Source organism: Ranitomeya imitator, chromosome 1, assembly GCF_032444005.1.
Source record: "Ranitomeya imitator isolate aRanImi1 chromosome 1, aRanImi1.pri, whole genome shotgun sequence".
NCBI classification, from domain to species: domain Eukaryota; kingdom Metazoa; phylum Chordata; class Amphibia; order Anura; family Dendrobatidae; genus Ranitomeya; species Ranitomeya imitator.
Genome location: NC_091282.1, coordinates 156799872 through 156825676, shown reverse-complemented (window position 1 = coordinate 156825676; position 25805 = coordinate 156799872). Strand labels below are relative to the sequence as shown.

General features: G+C 44.7%; 1 protein-coding gene across 3 annotated transcripts in view; it reads left to right on the top strand.

Moving 5' to 3' along the window:
• MCTP1 (multiple C2 and transmembrane domain containing 1) overlaps nucleotides 1–25805 on the top strand; it is a 1531547-nt gene that overhangs the window by 686142 nt on the left and 819600 nt on the right. For all 3 annotated transcript variants that reach the window (XM_069751887.1, XM_069751881.1, XM_069751897.1), the window contains exon 11: nucleotides 12742–12835. In XM_069751887.1, the coding sequence (XP_069607988.1) occupies nucleotides 12742–12835 (94 nt within the window). The remainder of the gene's footprint in view (nucleotides 1–12741; nucleotides 12836–25805) is intronic.

Sequence of the window (25805 nt, the reverse complement as noted above, 5' to 3'; positions counted from 1 at the left end):
AGTTGCCATCTGCAGCATCTTTATGCAGTGTGCAGATCTGCAAGGAGGGCAGGGTTGAGGATATAGTGGAAGATGATGTGGGAGATGATGAGGTCCTTGTCCCCACATGGAGTGGAGGCCATCCTAGGGATGTGCGCAGTTCAGAGGACGATGAGGTGTCCACGCTGCCACAGCAGCGCAGCAAAAGTGGGAGCAGGGTGCTAAGGAACAGCAGGGAGCCCCTAGCCAGTACGATGGCTGCTACTGCCCACTGTGCCGCTGAAATCAGCACACCAAAGACAGCTCAAAACAGCTCCTTGGCATGGCATTTCTTCAGGGAATGTGCTGCCGTCAAGCATCAGGTGGTTTGCACTCTGTGCTATCAGAACTCGAAGTGAGGCATAAATGTTCTGAACCTGAGCACCACCTGTATGACAAGGCATCTGAATTCCAAACACGAGGTGGAGTGAAATGCACACCTTAAAAAGCATGACAGATCTGTACCTTCTGCTCCCTCTTCTGCTGTGATCACGGCCTCTTCCTCCCACTCACTATCAACAGGGCCCCCTGCCTCCCCGTAAAGAGAGGATGTGTCATCACCACCACCACCACCAGTGTCACTGAGCATTTCCACACCAACCCATGGAAGTGTTCAGCTTTCCATCCCACAAATCCTTGATAGAAAGAGGAGATGCCCCATAGCCACCCATGGGTCATGGTCCTGAATGACAGCGTTTTCAAATTACTGGCCTTTGAAACGCAGCCACTCCAGCTGATGGAGACAGACAGTTTTAAAAAAAACTGATGGTGGTGGTGGCTACTGTGCAGTGCGTTGTTCCCAGCTGCCACTACTTTGCCAGGCATGCCATCCTTGCCCTGCACAAACATGTTGTAGACCAAATCTGGTGTGCACTGCCAACACCATCAGTGGCAAGGTCCACATAACCACCGATATGTGGACCAATAAGCACAGCCAGGGACATTACATCCTCATAACTGTCTACTTGGTAAATGTGGTGGCTGGGATAGAGGTGGAAGGCATTGTAGCTCATGTCCTACCACCACCTAAGGTTTTTGGACAAATCCCACAATGTGCAGGAGCTGTGGACTGGTATCAAACAGCAGATAGATAACTGGTTGGTGCCAGTGAACCTCAGGCCTGGCCTGGTGGTGTGCGATAACGGGCAAAATCACATAGCAGCCCTGGGCCTAGCCGGACTGATGCACATCCCTTGCCTGACACATATGCTGAACTTGGTGGTGCAAAGCTTCCTGAAAAACTACCCACACATGTCAGAGGTACTGCTGAAAGTGGAGGCAGTGTGTGTGCACTTTTGGCATTCTCACCCTGCTGCTGCTCACCTGTCTGTGCTGCAGTGTTACTTCTGCCTTCCCGCTTACCGGCTGATATGGGCGTATCAACAAGGTGGAACTCCACCTTGCATCTGCTGGAAAGACTGTGTGAGCAGCAGCAGGCAATAGTGAAGTTTCAGCTGCAGTATGCACGGGTGAGTCGCTCTGCAGAACAACATAACTTCACCACCAAGGAGTGGGTCTCCATGTGAGATGTGTGCGCCGTGTTGCGCTGCTTCAAATATTCCTTCAATATGGCCATTGCAGGTGACGCCATCAACAGCGTTGTTATAACATTTATATGCCTGCTGGAAAAAAAACAATTCAGGCCATGATTGATGAGGTGGTGGCACAGGAGGAAGAGGAGCAGGAGGAGGAGCAGAGTCAATTCACACCATTATCAGGCCTGTCCTCCACACATGGCTTGGAGGGTGGGTTACTGGTTCACGATCTACCAGATACCCAACTGTTTAGCCACTGAACAGTTTGGGAGGATGATGATGAGGAGGAGGAGGAACAACCCTGTTCACATCAGGGTGGCACTCAGATCAGCTCATGTGCATCACTTGAGCGTGGCTGGGGAGATGTAGAATACTCAGACGATATACCTCCCACCAAGAAAAGCTTGTCGTTGCCTCTGGGCAGCTTGGCACACATGAGCTAGTACATGCTGCAGTGCCTGTGCAATGACTGCCATGTTGCCCATTTTGTTACAAGTGTAGATTACTGTGTGTCCTGCCTACTGGATCCCCACTACAAGAACAAAGTACCATCATTACTTCCGTTACTGGAGAGGGATCGCAAAATGCGTGAATACAAGCACATGCTAGTAGGAAAACTACTAATGGCTTTCCCACATGAAAGCTGGGGCTCAATGGAACAACAAGGCAGAGGAGGAAGTAGCCAAAGCAGCTGGGGCACTGCCAGCACCTCAGAAGGTAAGGTTATCATGGCCAAAATGTGGCAAATCTTTATGATCACGCCAAAACATACAGCACCACCATGTCACAGGGTCCGTATTAGCAGGAGCCCACGTTATAACATGGAAAAGTATGTGCTACATGTCTCCACAAACAGATGGGTCGGCGGCGGCGCCATTTAACTTCTGGGTGTCCAAACTGGACAGATGGCTTGAGCTTGCCGGTTAAAACCGACCCTAATCATGTTCTTTGGGGTCTTGGCTACCCCTGGCAGCCAAGGCCCGCCATTTTCTTACCAGAAGAAGATGATGGTGCCCATGAGGAAGCACGAGGAGCACCGGGAGACACTGGTAAGTATCGGGGGCGATCGTGGACCCTATTTCTCTGTCCTCTAATGTGCGATCACATCGCAGGACAGAGAAATTTAATGGCAAATCGCATTTTTTTTGCGGTCGCCGGTAAATGGTTAATTACCGGCAATCGCAATCTCTCTGGGGTCTTGGCTACACCCGGCAACCAGAACCCAGAGAAAATCCAACTCTGGTTGGCGCTATACACTTTTTCCACAGCAAAATTAATTAACGGCACTGTGGTTTAAGTACCCTTAACTACCGCCGTTAAAAGACATATTGGTGGTCGTTAAGGGGTTAAGATTGAATCTTCCCAGGTAATGGCTTAAATAAAGTGATCGGCTGACTGATGGTTATATACCGGGTTACTATTTTATTTCACACAGTCCTTCAGTCATATTACTACCAAGGATGGGCCTACACAGTTTGGCTCACTGTGGAAATAGAGTTCACTGCTTACTCACGATTGAGGCTACGTTCACACTAGCGTTGCGCCGCCCTGCGTCGGCGACGCAACGCGCGACGCACGGAAAAACGCGCGCATTTTGCGACGCGTGCGTCGTTTTTTGACGAAATCGGACGCAAGAAAAATGCAACTTGTAGCGTTTTCTTGCGTCCGACGCTAGCGTCTAAAACGACACACGTGTCGGAAAATGCGTGCAAAAAGACGCACGCGTCCCCTATGTTAAACATAGGGGCGCGTCGCCGCTGCGTCGCCGCTGCGTCGCCGACGCAACAGCGACGCGACGCTAATGTGAACGTAGCCTAAGTCCTGATACGGTTCCCTGTTGCAGTGTGTACAGTAGAAAATGCAGCAGAACATGAGGCATTCACGGTGGCGGAACCATTAAAGGCATGGAGGGTAGCAGAAGAACCCTTGTACAGTTCCATCTCTTCTGTCTCTAAGAAGATTGAAATTTAAGATGCCCTCCTGGCGTAGGCTGTGGCAGTTTCCAGGTCGATTGAAGATTAAGGGAAGCATGACCTAGGATAAAGGCAGAGCAGCCTATTAAGTAGACCTCTCCTCACGTCGCTCAGACTGGTTATTTTCTTCACTCCTTACGGGAAGAGGAACTCCTCCCCGTCTCTTCCTTCAGCAGCTTCTAGAGGTTTCCGCAGGAAACCAGGCTGAGAAAGTGTCATGTGACCAAACTCTTGCACCTTTGGACGGTAGATGGCAGTAAAGGACAATTTATCGAATAAACCACATAACAGGACATAGGTTTTGGTAACCACCCGACAACTATATTTTGCAACAGAGAGGAAGAGGTACTGGGGCACTACATGTGTACTCTACAACTCTGCCTATGGGGTACTGTGCCCCATTTCTGGTTGTGACATTTGTAATCAGCTTCCTCAGTGAAATGTGAAAACATGCTCTGTGGGTGAAATTTGTTATTAGCTTCTGTGGGGGTACTGTGCCCAAAAGCATCTCTGTAATCTGTAGCCATGTCTGTATGAGTAGTGTGCCTAAAAAATAATTTTACTTTACCTTTGTAGCCAGATCTAATGCTCTGTTAGGAGTCGAGTTCCTGCCGCTGCACAGGGGGAATCTCAAACCATGTCTGCTGCGGTCTCCCATTCTGCATCGGCCGCAGTGGAGCCTGCTCAGCGGAGACGTCGGTCCCAGCATCTCACTGAATCTGATACTGTGCAAAGTGTTACTGCTGCCTCTCCAGGCTCTACTATTGTACCCTGCACTGGTCTGCGGCGAGCAGGCTTTTCTGGGACTAAGTCCTGCTTTGCACACACTGAGCATGCCCAAGATAAGATCTCTCAGTGGAGATCAAGGGTCACATGCTCAGGTACTGCAGCAACTTCCATTGGTCCTCCAGGAAGGTCCTGTACCTGATCAAGTTCTGTGGCAGCCTTCCATTGGTCCTTCTTGGAAGGTCCTGTAGGTGCTACAGCTATAAAAGGTTCTCATGACCGCACGGCCATGCGCTAGTATCAAATATGTACGAGCTCAGCGCCAGTGTGGTCATGTGTGTGGTCAGGGACCCGGCTGAAATAAGCCCCTAGAATGGCACCTCTGGCGAGGAGTTTTGTGTATGCAGTCAGGGACATGGCTGAAATAAGCCATTAGAATTCCGGCTCCACCGGAGAGGATCTGCGTGTTGGTTGGACTGCATGACCACTGTCGGCTCTACACAGTAGCTGTGTCCCCTGTGAGCTAAACAGGGCACAGCGTTCTCTTTACTACGGGCTCTGTGAAGTGAAGAGTTCGTTTGTACTAATTTGTTTCGCCGCCTTGGCTTAGCAGCAGGTTCTTTCTTGCATGGTGGATCCCGGGTTGCGAATGCACCTATCTCAGCTAATAAATATATTCGGTGCGTTCCGCCAACCCTAACATGCTCATTAAAGGATTTAACTACTCATTCCAATTACACATCCTCTAAATTGTCATGGATGGCAATTTTGTCTCGCAATATCAACGGCTGACTTGAAAAGTGGTTAATTTGCTTGACTGCTGCCTTGCTTGGATGTGGTCATTGTTTACCAGGCTTCCGCTCCGGAATGGAGCCCTGATTCTCTGTTACCCATGTGTACTCTGCAACCACATCTGTGGGCAATTTGAGATTGGATGGCTGAGAGTGGCTCCAGTTCCTTGACTTTGTGTTCCCCTGGGTCCCCTCTTAATCATGGCCCCAGTTCAAACAAACAAGAAAATAGAAACGGAATACAATTCCAATATCCCTATCTGAAGTATTTTGGTCTGGTTGCTGGCTTTGGACAGTAATTTATTTAAAGTAAACACTTTCGGATTCGGGACCTACTATGTTTTCTTCAGATGCATTTGCAGTACACACAGTACCGTATTGTAAATTTTTGAACATTTGGGGTATCATACCCCATGCTCTGATGCTGACATTTTTAAACTGCTTCTGTGGAGCTATTGTGCACCGCGCTCTGTGGGTTAAATTGTGGGTTAAATTTTAAGGACCCCCCCCCCAAAAAAAAAAAAAAAAGTGCATAATCGTCTAATCCAGACTGATGCTAAAGGCTCTAATTTAGATGTGGTTGCCTGCTTTGAACAGTAAGTTTTTCAAGGTAAACTTTTCGGGATTCGGGACCTACTTTGTTTTCTTCAGATGAATTTGCAGTATACAGTACTGTAGCGTACATTTTTGAACAGTGCCATGCTCTGTGGCTGAAATTTAGTGTAATATGTAATCTTATTGATTGAGTATTGATCCCCATACTCTGATGCTGAAATTTTTAAACTTCTGCTGTGAGGGTATTGTGCACCATGCTCTGTGGCTTACATTATTATTATTATGATTATTACACATTTTTATAGTGCCACTTATTTCATGGCGTGTTACATGTGAAAAGGGGGCAAATTTAGACAAGGACAATAAACATGACCAAAAACAAGGCACTAACAGGTACATAAGGAGGGAGGATCCTGCCCACGAGGGCTCACAGTCTGCAGGGGATGGGTGGGGATACCCTAGGAAAGGGTAGAGCGGGTTGTGTGGCGGTTCAGTAGATTGAGGATCACTGCAGGCTGTAGGCTTGTCGGAAGAGGTGGGTCTTCAGGTTCTTTTACAATATTAATTATATGATGTGGGAGTACTGTTACCCATGCTCTGTGGGTGAAATTTATTGTCACTGGATCTCAGTGATGTCAGCTGCTCATTTAGATCCAGTACCTAGGCTTCCAAATGTACAATGGTCACACATCACGCACAGCATTATGCCCCCTCAAATGGCAGTTCAAGGATTGCATACATGCATCAAGATGTACACTGGATGGCATTGTCAGTAATGGAGCATATGTTCCTAATGGGGATTACACAATGCTGAAATGTTAATAAGTAATAAGCAAGCAAATATAAACAGTGAATTAATACAACTTTCTCCCTTCTGAATTCCCTGAATCCAAAGTCACTAAATCACAAATCACATATAGAACAAATCACTCTTTCACACGCCATTTTAAATGCTTTAAATGTATTTCCTTTTTATTAGCAGCAATACATCCTGCAACTCACTGCAATATGTGCCTTGGATTGCAACATATTTTCTATTCATCAAAAACTACCTCTTTTAACCCCTTCATGACCCAGCCTATTTTGACCTTAATGATGTGGCCATTTTTTGCAATTCTGACCATTGTCCCTTTATGAGGTAATAACTCAAGAATGCTTCAACAGATCCTAGCGATTCTGAGATTGTTTCTTGTGACATATTGAGCTTCATGTTAGTGATAAATTTAGGTCGATCATTTTTGCATTTATTTGTGAAAAAAGCGGAAATTTGGCGAAAATTTAGAAAATTTTGCAATTTTCAAATTTTGAATTTTTATTCTGTTAAACCATAGGGTTATGTGACAAAATAGTTAATAAATAACATTTCCCACATGTCTACTTTACATCAGCATAATTTTGGAAACAACATTTTTTTTTTGGTAGGAAGTTATAAGGGTTAAAATTTGACCAGCGATTTTTCATTTTTACAACAAAATTTACGAAACCATTTTTTTAGGGACCACCTCACATTTGAAGTCACTTTGAGGGGTCTATATGGCTGAAAATACCCAAAAGTGACACCATTCTAAAAACTGCACCCCTCAAGGTGCTGAAAACCACATTCAAGAAGTTTATTAACCCTTCAGGTGCTTCACAGCAGCAGAAGCAACATGGAAGGAAAAAATTAACATTTAACTTTTTAGTCACAAAAATGAAGTTTTAGCAACCATTTTTTTAAATTTTCCCAAGGGTAAAAGGATAAACTGGACACCGAAAGTTGTTGTAAAATTTGTCCTGAATACGACGATACCCCATATGTGGGGGGGAATCACTGTTTGGGCGCACAACAGGGCTCAGAAGGGAAGGAACGCCATTTTACTTTTTGAATGAAAAATTGGCTCCAATCTTTAGCAGACACCATGTCGCGTTTGGAGAGCCCCTGTGTGCCTAAAGATTGGAGTTCCCCCACAAATGACCCTATTTTTGAAACTAGACCCCCCCAAAGAACTTGTCTAGATGCATAGTGAGCATTTTCAACCCCCAGGTGCTTCACAAATTGATCTGTAAATATGAAAAAGTACTTTTTTTCACAAAAAAATTCTGTTAGCCTCAATTTTTTTTGTTTTCACATGTGTAACAGGACAAAATGGATAGTAAAAATTTGTTGGGTAATTTCTCCTGAGTACACCGATACCTCATATGTGGGGGTTAACCACTGTTTGGGCACACGGAAAGGCTCGGAAGGGAAGGAGCGCCATTTGACTTTTTGAATGAAAAATTAGCTCCAATCGTTAGCGGATACCATGTCGTGTTTGGAGAGCCTCTGTGTGCCTAAACATTGGACCTCCACCACAAGTAACCCCATTTTGGAAACTAGACCCCCCAAGGAACTTATCTAGATGCATAGTGAGCACTTTCAACCCCCAGGTGCTTCATAAAATGATCCGTAAAAATGAAAAAGTACTTTTAAAAAAAAAAAAAAATTCCTTTAGCCTCAATTGTTTCATTTTCTCATGGGCTACAGGATGAATTGGATCTTAAAATGTGTTGGGCAATTTCTCCTGAGTACACGGATACCTTACATGTGGGGGTAAACCACTGTTTGGGCTCACGGCAAGGCTCGGAAGGGAAGGAGCGCCATTTGACTTTTTGAATGAAAAATTAGCTCCAATCGTTAGCGGTCACCATGTCGCGTTTGGAGAGCCCCTGTGTGCCTAAACATTTGAACTCCCCCACATGTGACACCATTTTGAAAACTAGACCCCCCAAGGAACTCATCTAGATGTGTGATGAGCACTTTGAACCCCCAAGTGCTTCACAGAAGTTTATAACGCAGAGCCATGAAAATAAAAAAATCATTTTTTTATTTTTTAGCCCACAATTTTTTATTTTCACAAGGGTAACAGGAGAAATTGGACCCCAAAAGTTGTTGTCCAGTTTGTCCTGAGTACATTCATACCCCATGTGTGGGGGTAAACCACTATTTGGGTGCATGGCAGAGCTCGGAAGGGAAGTAGTGATGTTTTGGAATGCAGACTTTGATGGAATGGTCTGCGGGCATCATGTTACATTTGCAGAGCCCCTGATGTGCCTAAACAGTAGAAACCCCCCACAAGTGACCCCATTTTGGAAACGAGACCCCCCAAGGAACTTATCTAAATGTGTGGTGAGCACTTTGAACCCCCAAGTGCTTCGCAAAAGTTTATAACGCAGAGCCATGAAAATAAAAAATCATTTTTTTTCCTCAAAAATGATTTTTTTAGCCCGCAATTTTTTATTTTCATAAGGGTAACACAAGAAACTGAACTCCAATATTTGTTGTCCAGTTTATTCTGAGTACACTGATGCCCAGTATGTGGAGGTAAACCACTGTTTGGGCACACGTCGGGGCTCGGAAAGGAAGTAGTGACGTTTTGAAATGCAGACTTTGATGGAAAGGTCTGCGGGCGTCACGTTGTGTTGCAGAGCCCCTGATGTACCTAAACAGAAGAAACCCCCACAAGTGACCCAATTTTGGAAACTAGATCCCCCAAGGAACTTATCTAGATTTGTGGTGAGCACTTTGAACCCCCAAGTGCTTCGCAGAATTTTATAACGCAGAGCCGTGAAAATAAAAAATCTTTTTTTCCCCACAAAAATAATTTTTTAGCTCCCATTTTTTTATTTTTCCAAGGGTAACAGGAGAAATTAGACCCCCAAAATTGTTGTACAATCTTTCCTGAGTACGCTTATGCCCCATATGTTTGGGTAAACCACTGTTTGGGCACACGTCGGGGCTCGGAAGTGAGGGAGCACCATTTGACTTTTTGAATGCAAGATTGGCTAAAATCAATGGTGGTGCCATGTCGTGATTGGAGACCCCCTGATGTGCCTAAACAATGGATACCCCTCAATTTTAACTCCAACACTAACCTAACACCAACACACCCCTAACTCTAATCCCAACTCTAACCATAACCGTAATCACAACCCTAACCCCAACGCACCCCTAACCCCAACCCTAACCCCAACACACCCCTAACCCTATTCCCAACCCTAACCCTAATCCCAACCCTAACCCCAACACACAACCAACCCTAATCCCAACCCTAACCAAAAGCCTAACCCTAACCTCAACACACCCCTAACCCTAATCTTAACCCTAATTCCAACTCTAACCCTGATTCCAACCCTAACTCTAGTTCCAGCCCTAATCCTAAGGCTATGTGCCCACGTTGCGGATTCGTGTGCGGATTTTTCTGCACCATTTTTTAAAAATCCACAGGTAAAATGCACTGTGTTTTACTTGCGGATTTACTGCAGATTTCCAGTGGTTTTTGTGCGGATTTCACCTGCGGATTCCTATTGAGGAACAGGTGTAAAACGTTGCGGAATCCGCACAAAGAATTGACGTGTTGCGGAAAATACAATGCAGCGTTTCCGCACGGTATTTTCCGCAACATGGGCACAGCGGATTTGGTTTTCCATAGGTTTACATGGTATTGTAAACCTGATGGAAAACTGCCACAAATCCGCAGCGGCCAATCTGCTGCGGATCTGCAGCCAAGTCCGCACCGTGTGCACATAACCTAATTCTAACCCTAATTGCAACCCTAGCCATAACCCTTACCCTAGCCATAACCCTAACCCTAGTTCTAACCCTAACCCTAGTTCTAACCCTAACCCTAGTCTAACCCTAACCCTAGTGGAAAAATAAAAATAAATATATTTTATTTATTTCATTATTTTCCCTACCTATGCAGGTGATAAGGGGGGGCTTTATTTACTATTTTTTTATTTTGATCACTGTGATCAAAATGTACCTGTAACGAATCTGCCGGCCGGCAGATTCGGCGGGTGCACTGCTCATGCGCCCGCCATTTTGGAAGATGGCAGCGCCCATTGAAGATGCCGTACAGACACCGGGAAGGTCCCCGGGACTCCAGCGGTATGGGGGGGTGGGATAGGACAGTGGGGGGCACCGGAGAGGAGAGGAGGGGAGAGGAAAGCAGCGGAGGGCAGCGAAGCACAAAACGGAGGGGAGGAAAGACTGACAGCGGCGGCAGATCACCGCTGTCAGTCGGTGGGGGGGTCAGATCGCAGTCTCCAGCCATGGCTGATGATATTGCAGCATCAGCCATGGCTGGATTGTAATATTTCACCAAATTTCATAGGTGAAATATTACAAATTGCTCTGATTGGCTGTTCCACTTTCAACAGCCAATCAGAGCGATCGTAGCCATGTGGGGGCAAAGCCACCTCCCCTGGGCTAAAGTACCACTCCTCCTGTCCCTGCAGATCAGATGAAATTGGATTTAACCCTTTCACCCGATCTGCAGGGACGTGATCCCTCCATGACGCCACATAGGCATCACAGGTCAGATTGGCACCGACTTTCATGACGCCTACATGGCGTCACAGGTCGGAAAGGGGTTAAGGCCTGGATGCTGGATGGAGAATGATGCTCAACTTGTCTCTTCAGAAATCCCCATAGGTGTTTTGGTTAGGTTCAGAGCAGGAGACATACTTGGCCACTGAATCACTTCAACAGAAATGCAACAGATGTGTGTTTTGAATCATTGTCACATTGGAAAAGTGTATGTCTTCAAAGGGTACAAAGTGATGGTAGCATCTTCTCTTTCAATATAAAGCAGTACTTCTGTGAATCCATTATACAATCAATGAAATGCAACTCCCAGAAACCAGGGCAACCCATGCAATCCTACAAAAGGACACTACCACCACTATGTTTCACTGTAGGCACCATACATTTAGAAAATTTAATTTAGAAAATTATCTCCTGATCTGAAACCAATCGAACACCTATGGGGAATTCTGGAGAGACAAGCTGGGCATCACTCTCCATGCAGCATCCAGGCTCTTAAAGAGGTTGTTGTTGAACGTAAAAAGATAGATAATAATAATCTTTATTTTTATATAGCGCTAACATATTCCGCAGCGCTTTACAGTTTTGCACACATTATCATCACTGTCCCCAATGGGGCTCACAATCTAAATTCCCTATCAGTATGTCTTTGAAATGTTGCAATGTGTCACTAAATTGTTCATTCCATGCCTATAAGACTTGGTGCTGTCCTTAAAAATCATGGAGGTCTTACAAAAGGCATCAACTAATTTGTGAAAACTGAATATTGTGTACTGAAAGTCATATTATTAACCTTAGTTTCATGTTATGGGTTAAAAAATGCCCTATGATTGTCTTGTCAAAATCTTTGAAATTGTTCTTGTATTCAGTGACATATTGATTATAATTTTATTTTTCAAAGATAGTGTACTTATAAGCACTGTGTGTAAATACATTTATAGACATATATACTGTAGATACTTACAGATACTTTATATTCATCTTATGTTTGGAGCTTATTCTTTAAATAAAAAATAATCATGAGTGCTTTTTATATGTGACATTTACAAGAGAGAATCTTTAAGCAACGAACAAGCCAATTCTTTATTCTGGTAATTTTTCTCAGCTTGACTGACCTTGGAAGATGTATTGCATATTCATCAGTTTTCATATGAAAACAAGAATAATCATGTAGACATTTTTTATATCACTTCTCTGGCCACTTTTTACAGCACCTATAACAAAGTAAATGTTTATATGTGAATTGATTTTATTCAAAACCTAAATTCTAATTCCATTGTTAAATGAAGTAGAAGTTCATATTATTGCTAAAATGCATTTAAAAAATAATAGAAAAGTCTTAATTAGCAAAAACTTTACGCATAAAGCTCTTTTGCAGACCTTGTCTTCATGGTTACAGACTACGAGTCTTATAGTTCTTACTCCACCTCCCCTATTCTTGATAAACTATAGGCACTAGAGGAGGATCAGACTACACGTGGGTTGTTTGTAGTCTGTAACCATGAAGACACATAGGCTTACATGGAAAGTCCATTACATAATAGCATTTTCTTAAATTAAGAGGAATTTCGAGTTGTTTTATTGTTTTATTTTATTTTTATTTTAGAGTGATTTTACAGAATTGGTTGTAAAAATGCCATTTTATCATATGATAAATAATTCTTTACAATGTAATGTTTTAGGTGATATATCATCATGTTGTATTGACAACATTGCCTTATTTTTTTGGTATATACACAAAAGTAGTGTACTATAATTACCTATGTGAATAAATAATGCCCGTGTTTTGCTCATTACAGAGTCTTATGAGGTCCTTCAGCAATTTCAATGATGTTGGTTTACTTCAAGTGAAAGTCATAAGAGCAGAGGGATTGATGGCAGCTGATGTCACAGGTAAGAAGCAGTGAGATTTCCACAAGATTAATATATACTCTCCAAGCAGCTTTTAATTAAATAAGGAAAATATATGAGTGAAATGTTTAGTTGTGATTTCATGACATGTGTTTGTTAGATTTTACTTCTGGGGCACATACTGTACAATACCACAATGACAGAAGAAATAGTAACACGTTTCCACTGGTGTTTTTGCAGGTCTGTTAGAGACAGTGGTAGACAGATTAATTAAATTCATGTCTTCATGGAATATGTAGAATAATTATGGCAGGTATCTGCACATATACCAGGGGCTCCTCCAAGGACTAATATTTGTTAATCCCTATCCTGATAGATTTGTATGGAATAACAGGTGAAATGTTCACGTCATGTATATCAAAGTAGGGGACTTTACAGCACTAAAAAAGGCAAAATGACTTACCGTGTGTGTCCAAATGTGAAAAACTGCATTTTTTGGGTGGTACCTTTTTCAGTCGGATGACAAGATGGAGCTTTTATTATTTATTCAGGGACTTTGCACATAAGCCAATGACAATTTACAAGTAGATCTCTCTGTCTTGCATGAATATCTTGCTTAACTAAAATTCAGTTTGCCTGTTAATTTGTATGGATTTTCTAATGATGACTGACTTTTTGCTTGCTTTTGCTCCATGTTTCTAACTTGTATTCCTTCTGTGCCTCCTTGTTCAAACTTTGCCTAATCTGCTACTGTGGCTTATATCTTGGCTCAAGCCAACTATGCCCTATCTATGTTTTTGGACATGGTTCATGCTTGTTGGTATTCCATCTTTGGTGTCAGCTTGTTCTCCATATTAACCGCAAACTCGAAATAATGTTCTCTCCAAAGACTTCAATCTCGGGACAATACTAAAAAACCAATATATCTACGACAGGATCAAGTTAGAGAATAGGAAACTGTCCAGCTAGCTTCATACCTGTAATGGACAAAAGGGTCAACTGATCCAGTCACATTCAAAAAGTCCAATCTTACATCTTTGTATGTCACTAGTCCTAGTCAATACTCAATATTTGGTACAAGCTACAGCTTGTAACCAAAAATATTATTGCTAAAGTATCTAATCCTTTTTTTCTGGAGAATCGCTGATGTCTACTAATGAGTTGTATAAGTTTCCCTATAAGGCTACTTTCACACTAGCGTCGTTTTCAATACGTCGCAATGCGTCGTTTAGGGGAAAAAACGTATCCTGCAAAGTTGTCTGCAGGATGCGTTTTTTCCCCATAGACTAACATTAGCGACGCATTGCGATGCATTGACACACGTCACAACCGTCTTGTGACGGTTGTGCCGTGTTGTGGCGGACCGCCGGCAGCAAAAAACGTTTTTTGCTGCGCTGTGTCCGCCATTTCTGACCGCACATGCGTGGCCGGAACTCCGCCCCTGCCTCCCCGCACCTCACAATGGGGCAGCGGATGCGCTGGAAAAATGCATCTGCTGCCCCCGTTGTGCAGCGCTTTCACTGCTTGCGTCGGTGTGCCGCAACGTCGCATAGCGACGTGCAGTGCACGACGCAAGTGTGAAAGTAGCCTTACAGGTATGTGTGCATATTTAAAGCAAAAACAAAAGAAATGAGCTGGAACACATGTTGGCATAAGTGCAGTGTGTGCTTGCATATTCACACTGTGGCCATCTACTATATAATTGTCTAAGGGTCACTTCCGTCTTTCTGTCACGGATATTCATTGGTCGCGGCCTCTTTCTGTCATGGAAATCCAAGTCGCTGATTGGTCGCGTCAAAACAGCCACGACCAATCGGCGCCCACATACTCTCCTCCAATCACCGCTCACACAGGGTTAATGCCGGCAGTAACGGACCGCGTTATGCTGCGGATAACGCACTCCGTAACCTCTGCTATTAACCCTGTGTGTCCCCAACTTTTTACTATTGATGCTGCCTATGCCTATGCCCTCGCTCCTGCCACCATCTTCCGTTCCTGGCGATGCATTGCGAAATGACCCAGAAGACTTAGCGGTCTCGTGAGACCGCTAAGTCATCTGGGTAATTTCGCAATGCAACCTGGGGAATGGAAGATGGCGGCAGCCGAGCGCGCATCGCCAGAGGTTTGGTGGATCTACGCTGGATCCCTGCGGGTGAGTAAATAACTATTTTTTATTTTAATTATTTTTGTAACCGGGATATGGTGCCCACACTGCTGTATACTACGTGGGCTATGTTAGATACCGCGGGGCTGCTATATGCTACATAGGCAGTGTTATATACTATGTGGGCTGTGTTATGTACTGCGTGCGCTGTGCTATATATTACGTGGCCACTGTTATATACTGCGTGGGCAGTGTTATATACTACGTGGCTGCTATATACTGCGTAGGCTGTGCTATATACTACATGCCCTGTGTTATATACTGCGTGGCCTGTGTTATATACTAGGTTGCCTATGTTATATACTGTGTGGCTGCTATATACTGCGTGGGCTGTGTTATATAGTACGTGGCTGTGTTATATACTGCATGGCCACTGTTATATATTGCGTGGCCTGTATTAACACATCGGGTATTCTGCAATATACAGTGGGGCAAAAAAGTATTTAGTCAGTCAGCAATAGTGCAAGTTCCACCACTTAAAAAGATGAGAGGCGTCTGCAATTTACATCATAGGTAGACCTCAACTATGGGAGACAAACTGAGAAAAAAAAATCCAGAAAATCACATTGTCTGTTTTTTTATCATTTTTTTTGCATATTATGGTGGAAAATAAGTATTTGGTCAGAAACAAACAATCAAGATTTCTGGCTCTCACAGACCTGTAACTTCTTCTTTAAGAGTCTCCTCTTTCCTCCACTCATTACCTGAGTAATGGCACCTGTTTAAACTTGTTATCAGCATAAAAAGACACCTGTGCACACCCTCAAACAGTCTGACTCCAAACTCCACTATAGTGAAGACCAAAGAGCTGTCAAAGGACACCAGAAACAAAATTGTAGCCCTGCACCAGGCTGGGAAGACTGAATCTGCAATAGCCAACCAGCTTGGAGTGAAGAAATCAACAGTGGGAGCAATAATTAGAAAATGGAAGACATACAAGACCACTGATAATCTCCCTCGATCTGGGTCTCCACGCAAAATCCCACCCCGTGGGGTCAGAATGATCACAAGAACGGTGAGCAAAAATCCCAGAACCACGCGGGAGGACCTAGTGAATGAACTGCAGAGAGCTGGGACCAATGTAACAAGGCCTACCATAAGTAACACACTACGCCACCATGGACTCAGATCCTGCAGTGCCAGACGTGTCCCACTGCTTAAGCCAGTACATGTCCGGGCCCGTCTGAAGTTTGCTAGAGAGCATTTGGATGATCCAGAGGAGTTTTGGGAGAATGTCCTATGGTCTGATGAAACCAAACTGGAACTGTTTGGTAGAAACACAACTTGTCGTGTTTGAAGGAAAAAGAATACTGAGTTGCATCCATCAAACACCATACCTACTGTAAAGCATGGTGGTGGAAACATCATGCTTTGGGGCTGTTTCTCTGCAAAGGGGCCAGGACGACTGATCCGGGTACATGAAAGAATGAATGGGGCCATGTATCGTGAGATTTTGAGTGCAAACCTCCTTCCATCAGCAAGGGCATTGAAGATGAAATGTGGCTGGGTCTTTCAACATGACAATGATCCAAAGCACACCGCCAGGGCAACGAAGGAGTGGCTTCGTAAGAAGCATTTCAAGGTCCTGGAGTGGCCTAGCCAGTCTCCAGATCTCAACCCTATAGAAAACCTTTGGAGGGAGTTGAAAGTCCGTGTTGCCAAGCGAAAAGCCAAAAACATCACTACTCTAGAGGAGATCTGCATGGAGGAATGGGCCAACATACCAACAACAGTGTGTGGCAACCTTGTGAAGACTTACAGAAAACGTTTGACCTCTGTCATTGCCAACAAAGGATATATTACAAAGTATTGAGATGAAATTTTGTTTCTGACCAAATACTTATTTTCCACCATAATATGCAAATAAAATGTTAAAAAAACAGACAATGTGATTTTCTGGATTTTTTTTTCTCAGTTTGTCTCCCATAGTTGAGGTCTACCTATGATGTAAATTACAGACGCCTCTCATCTTTTTAAGTGGTGGAACTTGCACTGTTGCTGACTGACTAAATACTTTTTTGCCCCACTGTATATGTATATAGCAGCCACATAGTATATAGCACAGGCCACTTAGTATTTGTCTGCTATATACTACATGGCTCCTATATACTACGTGACCTGTGCTATATACTATGTGGCTGCTATATACATACATAAATACATATTCTAGAATACCCGATGCATTAGAATCGGGCCACCATCTAGTTATGCACATAAACTAGGATAAACAAACAAAACAATGAGCTAATACCCTGAAGTTAGTAAATAAGTGAAATAGTACAAGTAATAACATCGGATACTTAGATGACACTATTTTGATAAAAACAGCATAAAATTCATCCAATTGTGACAAGGTGTACCCCATAATATTGGTGTTATCAAACCTCTCTATATGCCAACATGCCTCAATAGATAGGGCAGATCATGACCCATGCCTGTTTAGCACCTGCCCATGGAAAACTATATAGACTAAATGCACAGCCCAAAACAGGCATTTGGTCATATTAAAAATTTGCAGTAAAAATTCTGCACCAAAGCTCCTGCACTAAAACACTGCAGTTTACACAATATCAGCAAAATAAATGAGATTCCTACAAATATTGCTTATATTGTCCAAAGGCAAATCTGCCACATGCCAATTCTGTCAGCATTTTTGCGGTGTTTTTTCACCCATTCAAGTAAGTAGGGAAAGAAGGCATAAAAAATGCATTCAAAACTTATTTAAAAAGTGTAAAAAAGATGCATATTTTTGCAGTGTTTTTCCTGCCATGGAATTCTTTTTATAAAGAATTTTTTGCTGCCAATGCTTAAGTGCACATACACTAACCCAACAATTACTATGCAGCTGCAGCACAACTATTTGAGTGATTTCAACATTTATTTGTGATCCTTACTTTGTATGTAAATTGGCTTAATTTTATTTTGTACTTGGAAATTGAATGTCTATATTGTTAGGGTTTGGCGGAAAACACCAAATATATATTTATAGAGTAATCGGTGCGTTCGCAACTCAGGGTCCACCGTGCAGGAGTAAAACCCGCTGCTAGTAACTGACGGTACTATATGGCAGTATAAGTGAACTCTGTTACTTCACAGAGTCACTTAAGACAAGAGAACGCTCTGTCCTGTTAAACTCACAGAGGAACACAGCTACCAAATAGAGCGAACAGTGTTCATGCAGTCAGAATAGCACACGCAAAACTCCTCACCGGAGGTGCCAGTATTCTAGGGGCTTATTTCAGCTGAACCCTGAAACCACATACATATGACCACACTGGCGCAGAACACATAACTTAGTTGATACTAGCGCATGGCCGTGCAGCCATGCGAACTTTTTATAGCTGCAGCAACTTCAGGACCTTCCTAGAGAACCAATGGGAGCTGCTACAGTACCTGATCAACTTCAGGACCTTCCTTGAGGACCAATGGGAGGTGCTGCAGTACCTGAGCATGTGACCCCCAACCTCCAATGAGAGGTCTTACCTTGGACATGCTCAGAAGGGGAAAAGCAGGACTTAGTCCCAGACACGTCTGCTCGCCGCTGACTAGTACTGGTTACAATGGCTGAGCCTGGAAAGGCAGCAGTAATTATCCACACCGTATCGCTGTGTCTAGTGTACCTCCACCTACTACCACTAGACGCTGAAGTTTCCTCGACCTCTGGGGACATCTTCTGGCAAGGTGTCCTGACTGCTGGCAAACATGACAGACCTTGAGTGTACGAGCGGTCCGGGACTTAGATCTCGCTCGTGACACCTCCATGGCCTCATGTGACTCAGGGACCAGGGCCGGAAGGTTTGGCAAAGGTGGGAGCCAGCCGAAACCTCTGCCTACACTGGGCTCGCTCTAACAACTATTAACTCCTCCAGTGTGGCGGGAATCTCCCTAGTGGCCAGAGCGTCCTTCACGTGGTCAGCCAGCCCCCTCCAAAATATTGGGATAAGGGCTTTATCCGACCACTCCAACTCAGATGCTAGGGTACGGAAGTGGATGGCAAAATGGCTGACCAAGGATGAGCCCTGAGTCAATACCAACAGTTGGAGCGCTGTATCATGGGTGACTCGAGGTCCTAAAAAGACCTGTTTCAGAGTGCTCAGGAACAGCGGAGCACTCTGCACCACATGATCTCCATGTTCCCACAGCGACGTAGTCCACACCAATGCCCTGTATGACAGAAAAGACACTATAAATCCCACCTTTGCCCGCTCTGTGGGGAAAGGTGCGTCCAGAAGCTCGAGATGAATAGAGCAATGGCTCACGAAACCCCTACAAGATTTACTATCTCCAGAAAATTTATCTGGCAGCGGGAGGCGAGAAAGAGTCGGAACAGGGGTGGCAGTGGACAAGGTTGCTGCAGCCACGCTAGCAGCCTGAACAGCAACTGCGATAACATCCACTGCTGAGGTTGAGTGCTCGAGAGCCGCCAACCTACCCTCTAGCTGCTGGATCTACTGCAAAGATTGCTGTTTATCCACCATTTACTAGCCAGACCCTGGCGCTAGTATTATGTTAGGGTTTTGCGGAACGCACCAAATATATATTTATAGAGTAATTGATGTGTTCTCAAACCGGGGTCCACCGTGCAGGAGTAAAACCCACTGCTAGTAACTGACGGTACTATATGGTGGTATAGGTGAGCTCTGTTACTTCACAGAGTCACTTAAGACAAGAGAATGCTGTTCCCTGTTAACCTCACAGAGGAACACAGCTACCAAATAGAGCGAACAGTGTTCATGCAGTCAGAATAGCACACGCAAAACTCCTACCGGAATTGCCGGTATTCTAGGGGCTTATTTCAGCCGAACCCTGAAACCACATACATATGACCACACTGGCGCAGAATCTTTTATACCTGCAGCAACTTCAGGACCTTCCTAGAGGACCAATGGGAGCTGCTACAGTACCTGATCAACTTCAGGACCTTCCTAGAGGACCAATGGGAGGTGCTGCAGTACCTGAGCATGTGACCCCCGACTTCCAATGAGAGGTCTTACCCTGGGCATGCTCAGAAGGGGAAAAGCAGGACTTAGTCCCAGAGACGTAGTGGAAAAGACCGTGTGCACTACTGTAGGAATGGTGCTAAGGTAGGTTCCCACACCTTAGTGTAATGTACAAAAAGAATCTAGCACTCAACTGGATGCTTAAGTGAAAGATTTATTGTAGTACCAAATAAACATTTCGGTCCATCACACGGACCTTCATCAGTAACATACTGAACTTGAGAAGACTAAGAAAATGGCATCAATGTCACAAATACAGGTCTATAGGTAAACGACATATTTGCCAGAGAGAGCCATATCGAGTATCGAGGCACTATCATGTTCCTTACACGGGAGTAAAAACGAGAAAAGAGGAAGTAAGAAAACGTATGACACATACCGTACTGAACTTTGAATAGGGTCAAAGAGACCAAAGTGTCTGGGCACACGTGTAAAGCAGCGTCTAAGGGTCACAGGAGAGAGTATGTCAATCGTGCCCCTACAGTGGAGTGCTAAGGGAGTATAACTTATGGCGTACCTTATACCAGAGCTCCATAGGGGATCTATGTAGAACAAACTACTGGGGACAAAGAGAGGGATAAGGTAAGTGAACCTCCCACAAAGCTATGTGAAGGGTGACATGCTGCGCTGGAGAAAAAGTTACCTGTTCTGGATGTATGGAGCTGTGCCAAAAGCTAGACGCGGTGTCCACCGCTGGTCTAGTCGAAAGAGGAAAAGACCGCTGTTAAAAGGGCATGACAACGCTGAAGCGCTGGCCGGCAGCGGCATGTGTGTACCGCGTCTCAGGGGCGGCGGAAGTGACGAACATGTGTGTCGCAGCTAAGTAGAACAGTGGCATAGTGAAGGAGGTTCCACCTAACCAATGTGGATAAGTGGATCCCAGAGACGGGGGGAGGCGGTGCCTAGAGGAGAGCCAGTGACGGGTGGAGGGTCTCCATAGTGTCTGCGCTGGGTTCAGCTGAATGATGAGAGGCAAAGTAAAGGACGTAGATATAGTCCAGTGCGCTTGATGAGTGGCGTGAGAGGACCTCAATATAGGCGATTCTGATGGTAAAGGAAAAAGAGAAACAGTTAATAACGTGACATATAAATACATACAGATAAATATGCCTATATAAGCACGCACATTATAGCCACGGTTGGCGCGAGTATAGATCCAGGGAGTAAAACACACAGAATGGCAGTATGGCAAGAATTGTACACAATAGGCGGTATGGAGAAGGGAGGCACCGGAAGGTGGTATCTTCCCCACTGAACATATACGGAATATCGGTGTACCTTAAGGAAAAAACACTGCCTTACAGAAATTATGCCAAATCGTACTCCCTATTGAGACCCAATGGATGAAGGGTCTCCAATGTATGGATCCAAAAGGCCTCCCTACGTTTTAGACGGGCCACACGGTCGCCACCCCGTCTGTTAGGGGGGATGTGCTCAATGACTTGGAACTGTAGTTGTGAAACATTGTGGCCTTGATTATTGAAATGTGAAACGCTATATCGACGATGTTTTCTGCATATGGGGGGGTACGTTGGAAGCCCTCGCGTCTTTTTTCGATTACCCTCATGATTACTCTCGGATAAATTTCCTGGACACTATGGTCATTCTCCAGCCAGACGGCTCCATTTCCACTGATTTGTACACTAAAAGCACCGATCGGAACAGTCTGTTACATTTTACAAGCTTCCATCCTCCCGCTACAAAGAAATCGGTACCCAAGTCTCAATTCCAGCGGGTCTCCAAAATTGTATCAGACGGAGAGCTACGGCCTCTTCATCTTCAAGAAATGACCACCAAATTTTCCCAACGGGGTTACCCATCATCTGTACTACAACAGGCTGCCTCACCTTCACTCCCACGACCAAACAGAGCCACCAATAGAATCCCGTTTATACACACTTATCATCCATTTGCGTATATTCTGCACAGGTCTATCCGCCAAAATTGGCATCTACTATCGAAAGCTTACCCTCAGGTTCCCGAGTTTCAAAATCCTTTTCTCCCCAACTTCAAACGCCCCATGAATCTCAAAGACTCTCTGGTGAGGGCTGACGTGGGGTCCTGTAAAACATCCCCTCGCCAACAATTTTTACAAAATCTCCACACAGGGACCTTCCCATGCCTCAACTGTGCACAGTGCCACAATGTCCTTAAGGGCTCCTCCTTTCACCATCCTCGCTCTGGCAAAACATTCCGAATCCCAGAGTACTTCACATGTGCCTCATCATGGGTCATATATCTAATCAAATGCCCCTGCGGACTTCTCTACGTGGGAGAAACCACGCAAGCTATACGTGATCGTATCTCAAAGCACAAATCCACGGTCCGGTGCAAAATTCTTCTATTACCCATCCCGTCACATTTCAATAATCAAGGCCACAATGTTTCACAACTACAGTTCCAAGTCATTGAGCACATCCCCCCTAACAGACGGGGTGGCGACCGTGTGGCCCGTCTAAAACGTAGGGAGGCCTTTTGGATCCATACATTGGAGACCCTTCATCCATTGGGTCTCAATAGGGAGTACGATTTGGCATCATTTCTGTAAGGCAGTGTTTTTTCCTTAAGGTACACCGATATTCCGTATATGTTCAGTGGGGAAGATACCACCTTCCGGTGCCTCCCTTCTCCATACCGCCTATTGTGTACAATTCTTGCCATACTGCCATTCTGTGTGTTTTACTCCCTGGATCTATACTCGCGCCAACCGTGGCTATAATGTGCGTGCTTATATAGGCATATTTATCTGTATGTATTTATATGTCACGTTATTAACTGTTTCTCTTTTTCCTTTACCATCAGAATCGCCTATATTGAGGTCCTCTCACGCCACTCATCAAGCGCACTGGACTATATCTACGTCCTTCACTTTGCCTCTCATCATTCGGCTGAACCCAGCGCAGACACTATGGAGACCCTCCACCCGTCACTGGCTCTCCTCTAGGCACCGCCTCCCCCCGTCTCTGGGATCCACTTATCCACATTGGTTAGGTGGAACCTCCTTCACTATGCCACTGTTCTACTTAGCTGCGACACACATGTTCATCACTTCCGCCGCCCCTGAGACGCGGTACACACATGCCGCTGCCGGCCAGCGCTTCAGCGTTGTCATGACAGCGTGACGTACTTCCGGTTTCGCCGCGCGCTATTCTATTGGCTAATTAGCCCCTCCTTCTGCCCTTTTAACAGCGGTCTTTTCCTCTTTCGACTAGACCAGCGGTGGACACCGCGTCTAGCTTTTGGCACAGCTCCATACATCCGGAACAGGTAACTTTTTCTCCAGCGCAGCATGTCACCCTTCACATAGCTTTGTGGGAGGTTCACTTACCTTATCCCTCTATTTGTCCCCAGTAGTTTGTTCTACATAGATTCCCCTACGGAGCTCTGGTATAAGGTACGCCATAAGTTATACTCCCTTAGCACTCCACTGTAGGGGCACGATTGACATACTCTCTCCTGTGACCCTTAGACGCTGCTTTACACGTGTGCCCAGACACTTTGGTCTCTTTGACCCTATTCAAAGTTCAGTACGGTATGTGTCATACGTTTTCTTACTTCCTCTTTTCTCGTTTTTACTCCCGTGTAAGGAACATGATAGTGCCTCGATACTCGATATGGCTCTCTCTAGCAAATATGTTGTTTACCTATAGACCTGTATTTGTGACATTGATGCCATTTTCTTAGTCTTCTCAAGTTCAGTACGTTACTGATGAAGGTCCGTGTGATGGACCGAAACGTTTATTTCACTTGAGCATCCAGTTGAGTGCTAGGTTCTTTTTGTACATTAGTCCCAGAGACGTCTGCTCGCCGCTGACGAGTACTGGTTACAATGGCTGATCCTGGAAAGGCAGCAGTAATCATCCGCACCATATCAGGCTGAGCCAGACGCTGGTACTGACGTCTCCACTGCGGCTGGAGAAGAATGGGAGACCATAGTGGAGATGGCTCGAGATTCCCCCCTGTGCAGAGGCGGGAACTCAACCCCTAACATATATTTAACGTGAAGTTAGTCTAGGATAGATACAGTGGGGAAAAAAGTATTTAGTCAGCCACCAACTGTGCAAGTTCTCCCACTTAAAAAGATGAGAGAGGCCTGTAATTGATTCATAGGTGGACTGGCCCATAGGGTAACGGGGGAATCCCCCGGTGGGCCCCTGTGTAAATCTGGGTCCCCAACCCCACTGTATGGGCAGTATGTAGCATAATTCACTTTATTCACTCTATATAGAGAAAAGAAGCATATCATTTTTTAACCAAACTATTCAGTTCATTATTATGTAGAGATACAGGTAAATTTATGAACGAGGGTAATGTAATATTTGTATGCAGGTGAAAAGTGGGCCCCCCAAAGTCAATTTTACTGGTGGGCCCTTGACACCCCAGTCTAACACTGTAGGTAAACCACAACTATGAGAGTCAAAATGAGAAAACAAATCCAGAAAATCATCTTGTCTGATTTCGCAAGATTTATTTAGCAAATTATGGTGGAAAATAAGTATTTGGTCATTAACAAAAGTTCATCTCAATATTTTGTTATATATTCTTTGTTGGCAATGACAGAGGTCAAACGTTTTCTTTAACTCTTCTCAAGGTTGGCACACACTGTTGGTGGTATGTTGGCCCATTCCTCCATGCAGATCTCCTCTAGAGCAGTAATGTTTTGGGTCTGTCACTGGGCAATACGGACTTTCAACTCCCTCCAAAGATTTTCTATGAGGTTGAGATCTGGAGACTGGCTAGGCCACTTCAGGAGCTTCATATGCTTCTTATGAAGTCACTCCTTTGTTGCTCTGGTGGTGTGCTTGGGATCATTATCATGCGGAAAGACCCATCCACATTTCATCTTCAATGCCCTTGCTTACGGAAGGAGGTTTGCACTCAAAAATCTCACGATACATGGCCCCATACATTCTTTCATGTACACGGATCAGTCGTCCTGGTACCTTTACTCAGAAACAGCCCAAAGCATGATGTTGCCACCCCCATGCTTCAGAGTAGGTATGCTGTTCTTTGGATGCAACTCAGCATTCTGTCTCCTCCAAACACGACGAGTTTTGTTTCTACCAAACAGTTCTACTTTGGTTTCATCAGACCACAAGACATTCTCCCAATACTCTTCTGGATAATCCAAATGCTCTCTAGGAAACTTCAGACAGGCCCAGTCATGTACTGGCTTAAGCAGGGGGACACGTCTGGCACTGCAGGATCTGAGTCCCTGGTGTCGTAGTGTGTTACTGATCGTAGCCTTTGTTATGGTGGTCCCAGCTTTACGCAGGTCATTCACTAGGTCCCCCCGTGTGGTTCTGGGATTTTTGCTCATCGTTCTTGTGATCATTTTGACCCCGCGGCGTTAGATCTTGCGTGGAGTCCCAGATCAAGGGAGATTATCAGTGGCCTTGTATGTCTTCCATTTTCTTATTATTGATCCCACAGTTCATTTCATCACACCAAGCTGCTTGCCTATTGCAGATTCAGTCTTCCCAGCCTGGTGCAGGGCTACAATTTTGTTTCTGGTGTCCTTCGACAACTCTTTGTTCTTCATCATAGTGGAGATTGTAGTGTTACTGCTTGAGGTTGTGGACAGGTGTCTTTTATATACTATGTAAGCATAAAAGATGTGGCACTCACCCCAAGATTGCTGAAAAACAATGTCCTTTAATTTGCTTTATGCGGCATTAGACATCTGTGGAGAGGCGGCAGGTAAAAGTGAGGGGTGCGGGCACAGCAGAACGGACGACGGCCGTTTCGCACAAATGTGTAACTCTATTGTTCTGCTATATGTAGAGCACCGTCCATGGATGCATCAATTGTTGTGTTTTTAAGTCTGATGGAAATCCGGTCCCATAAG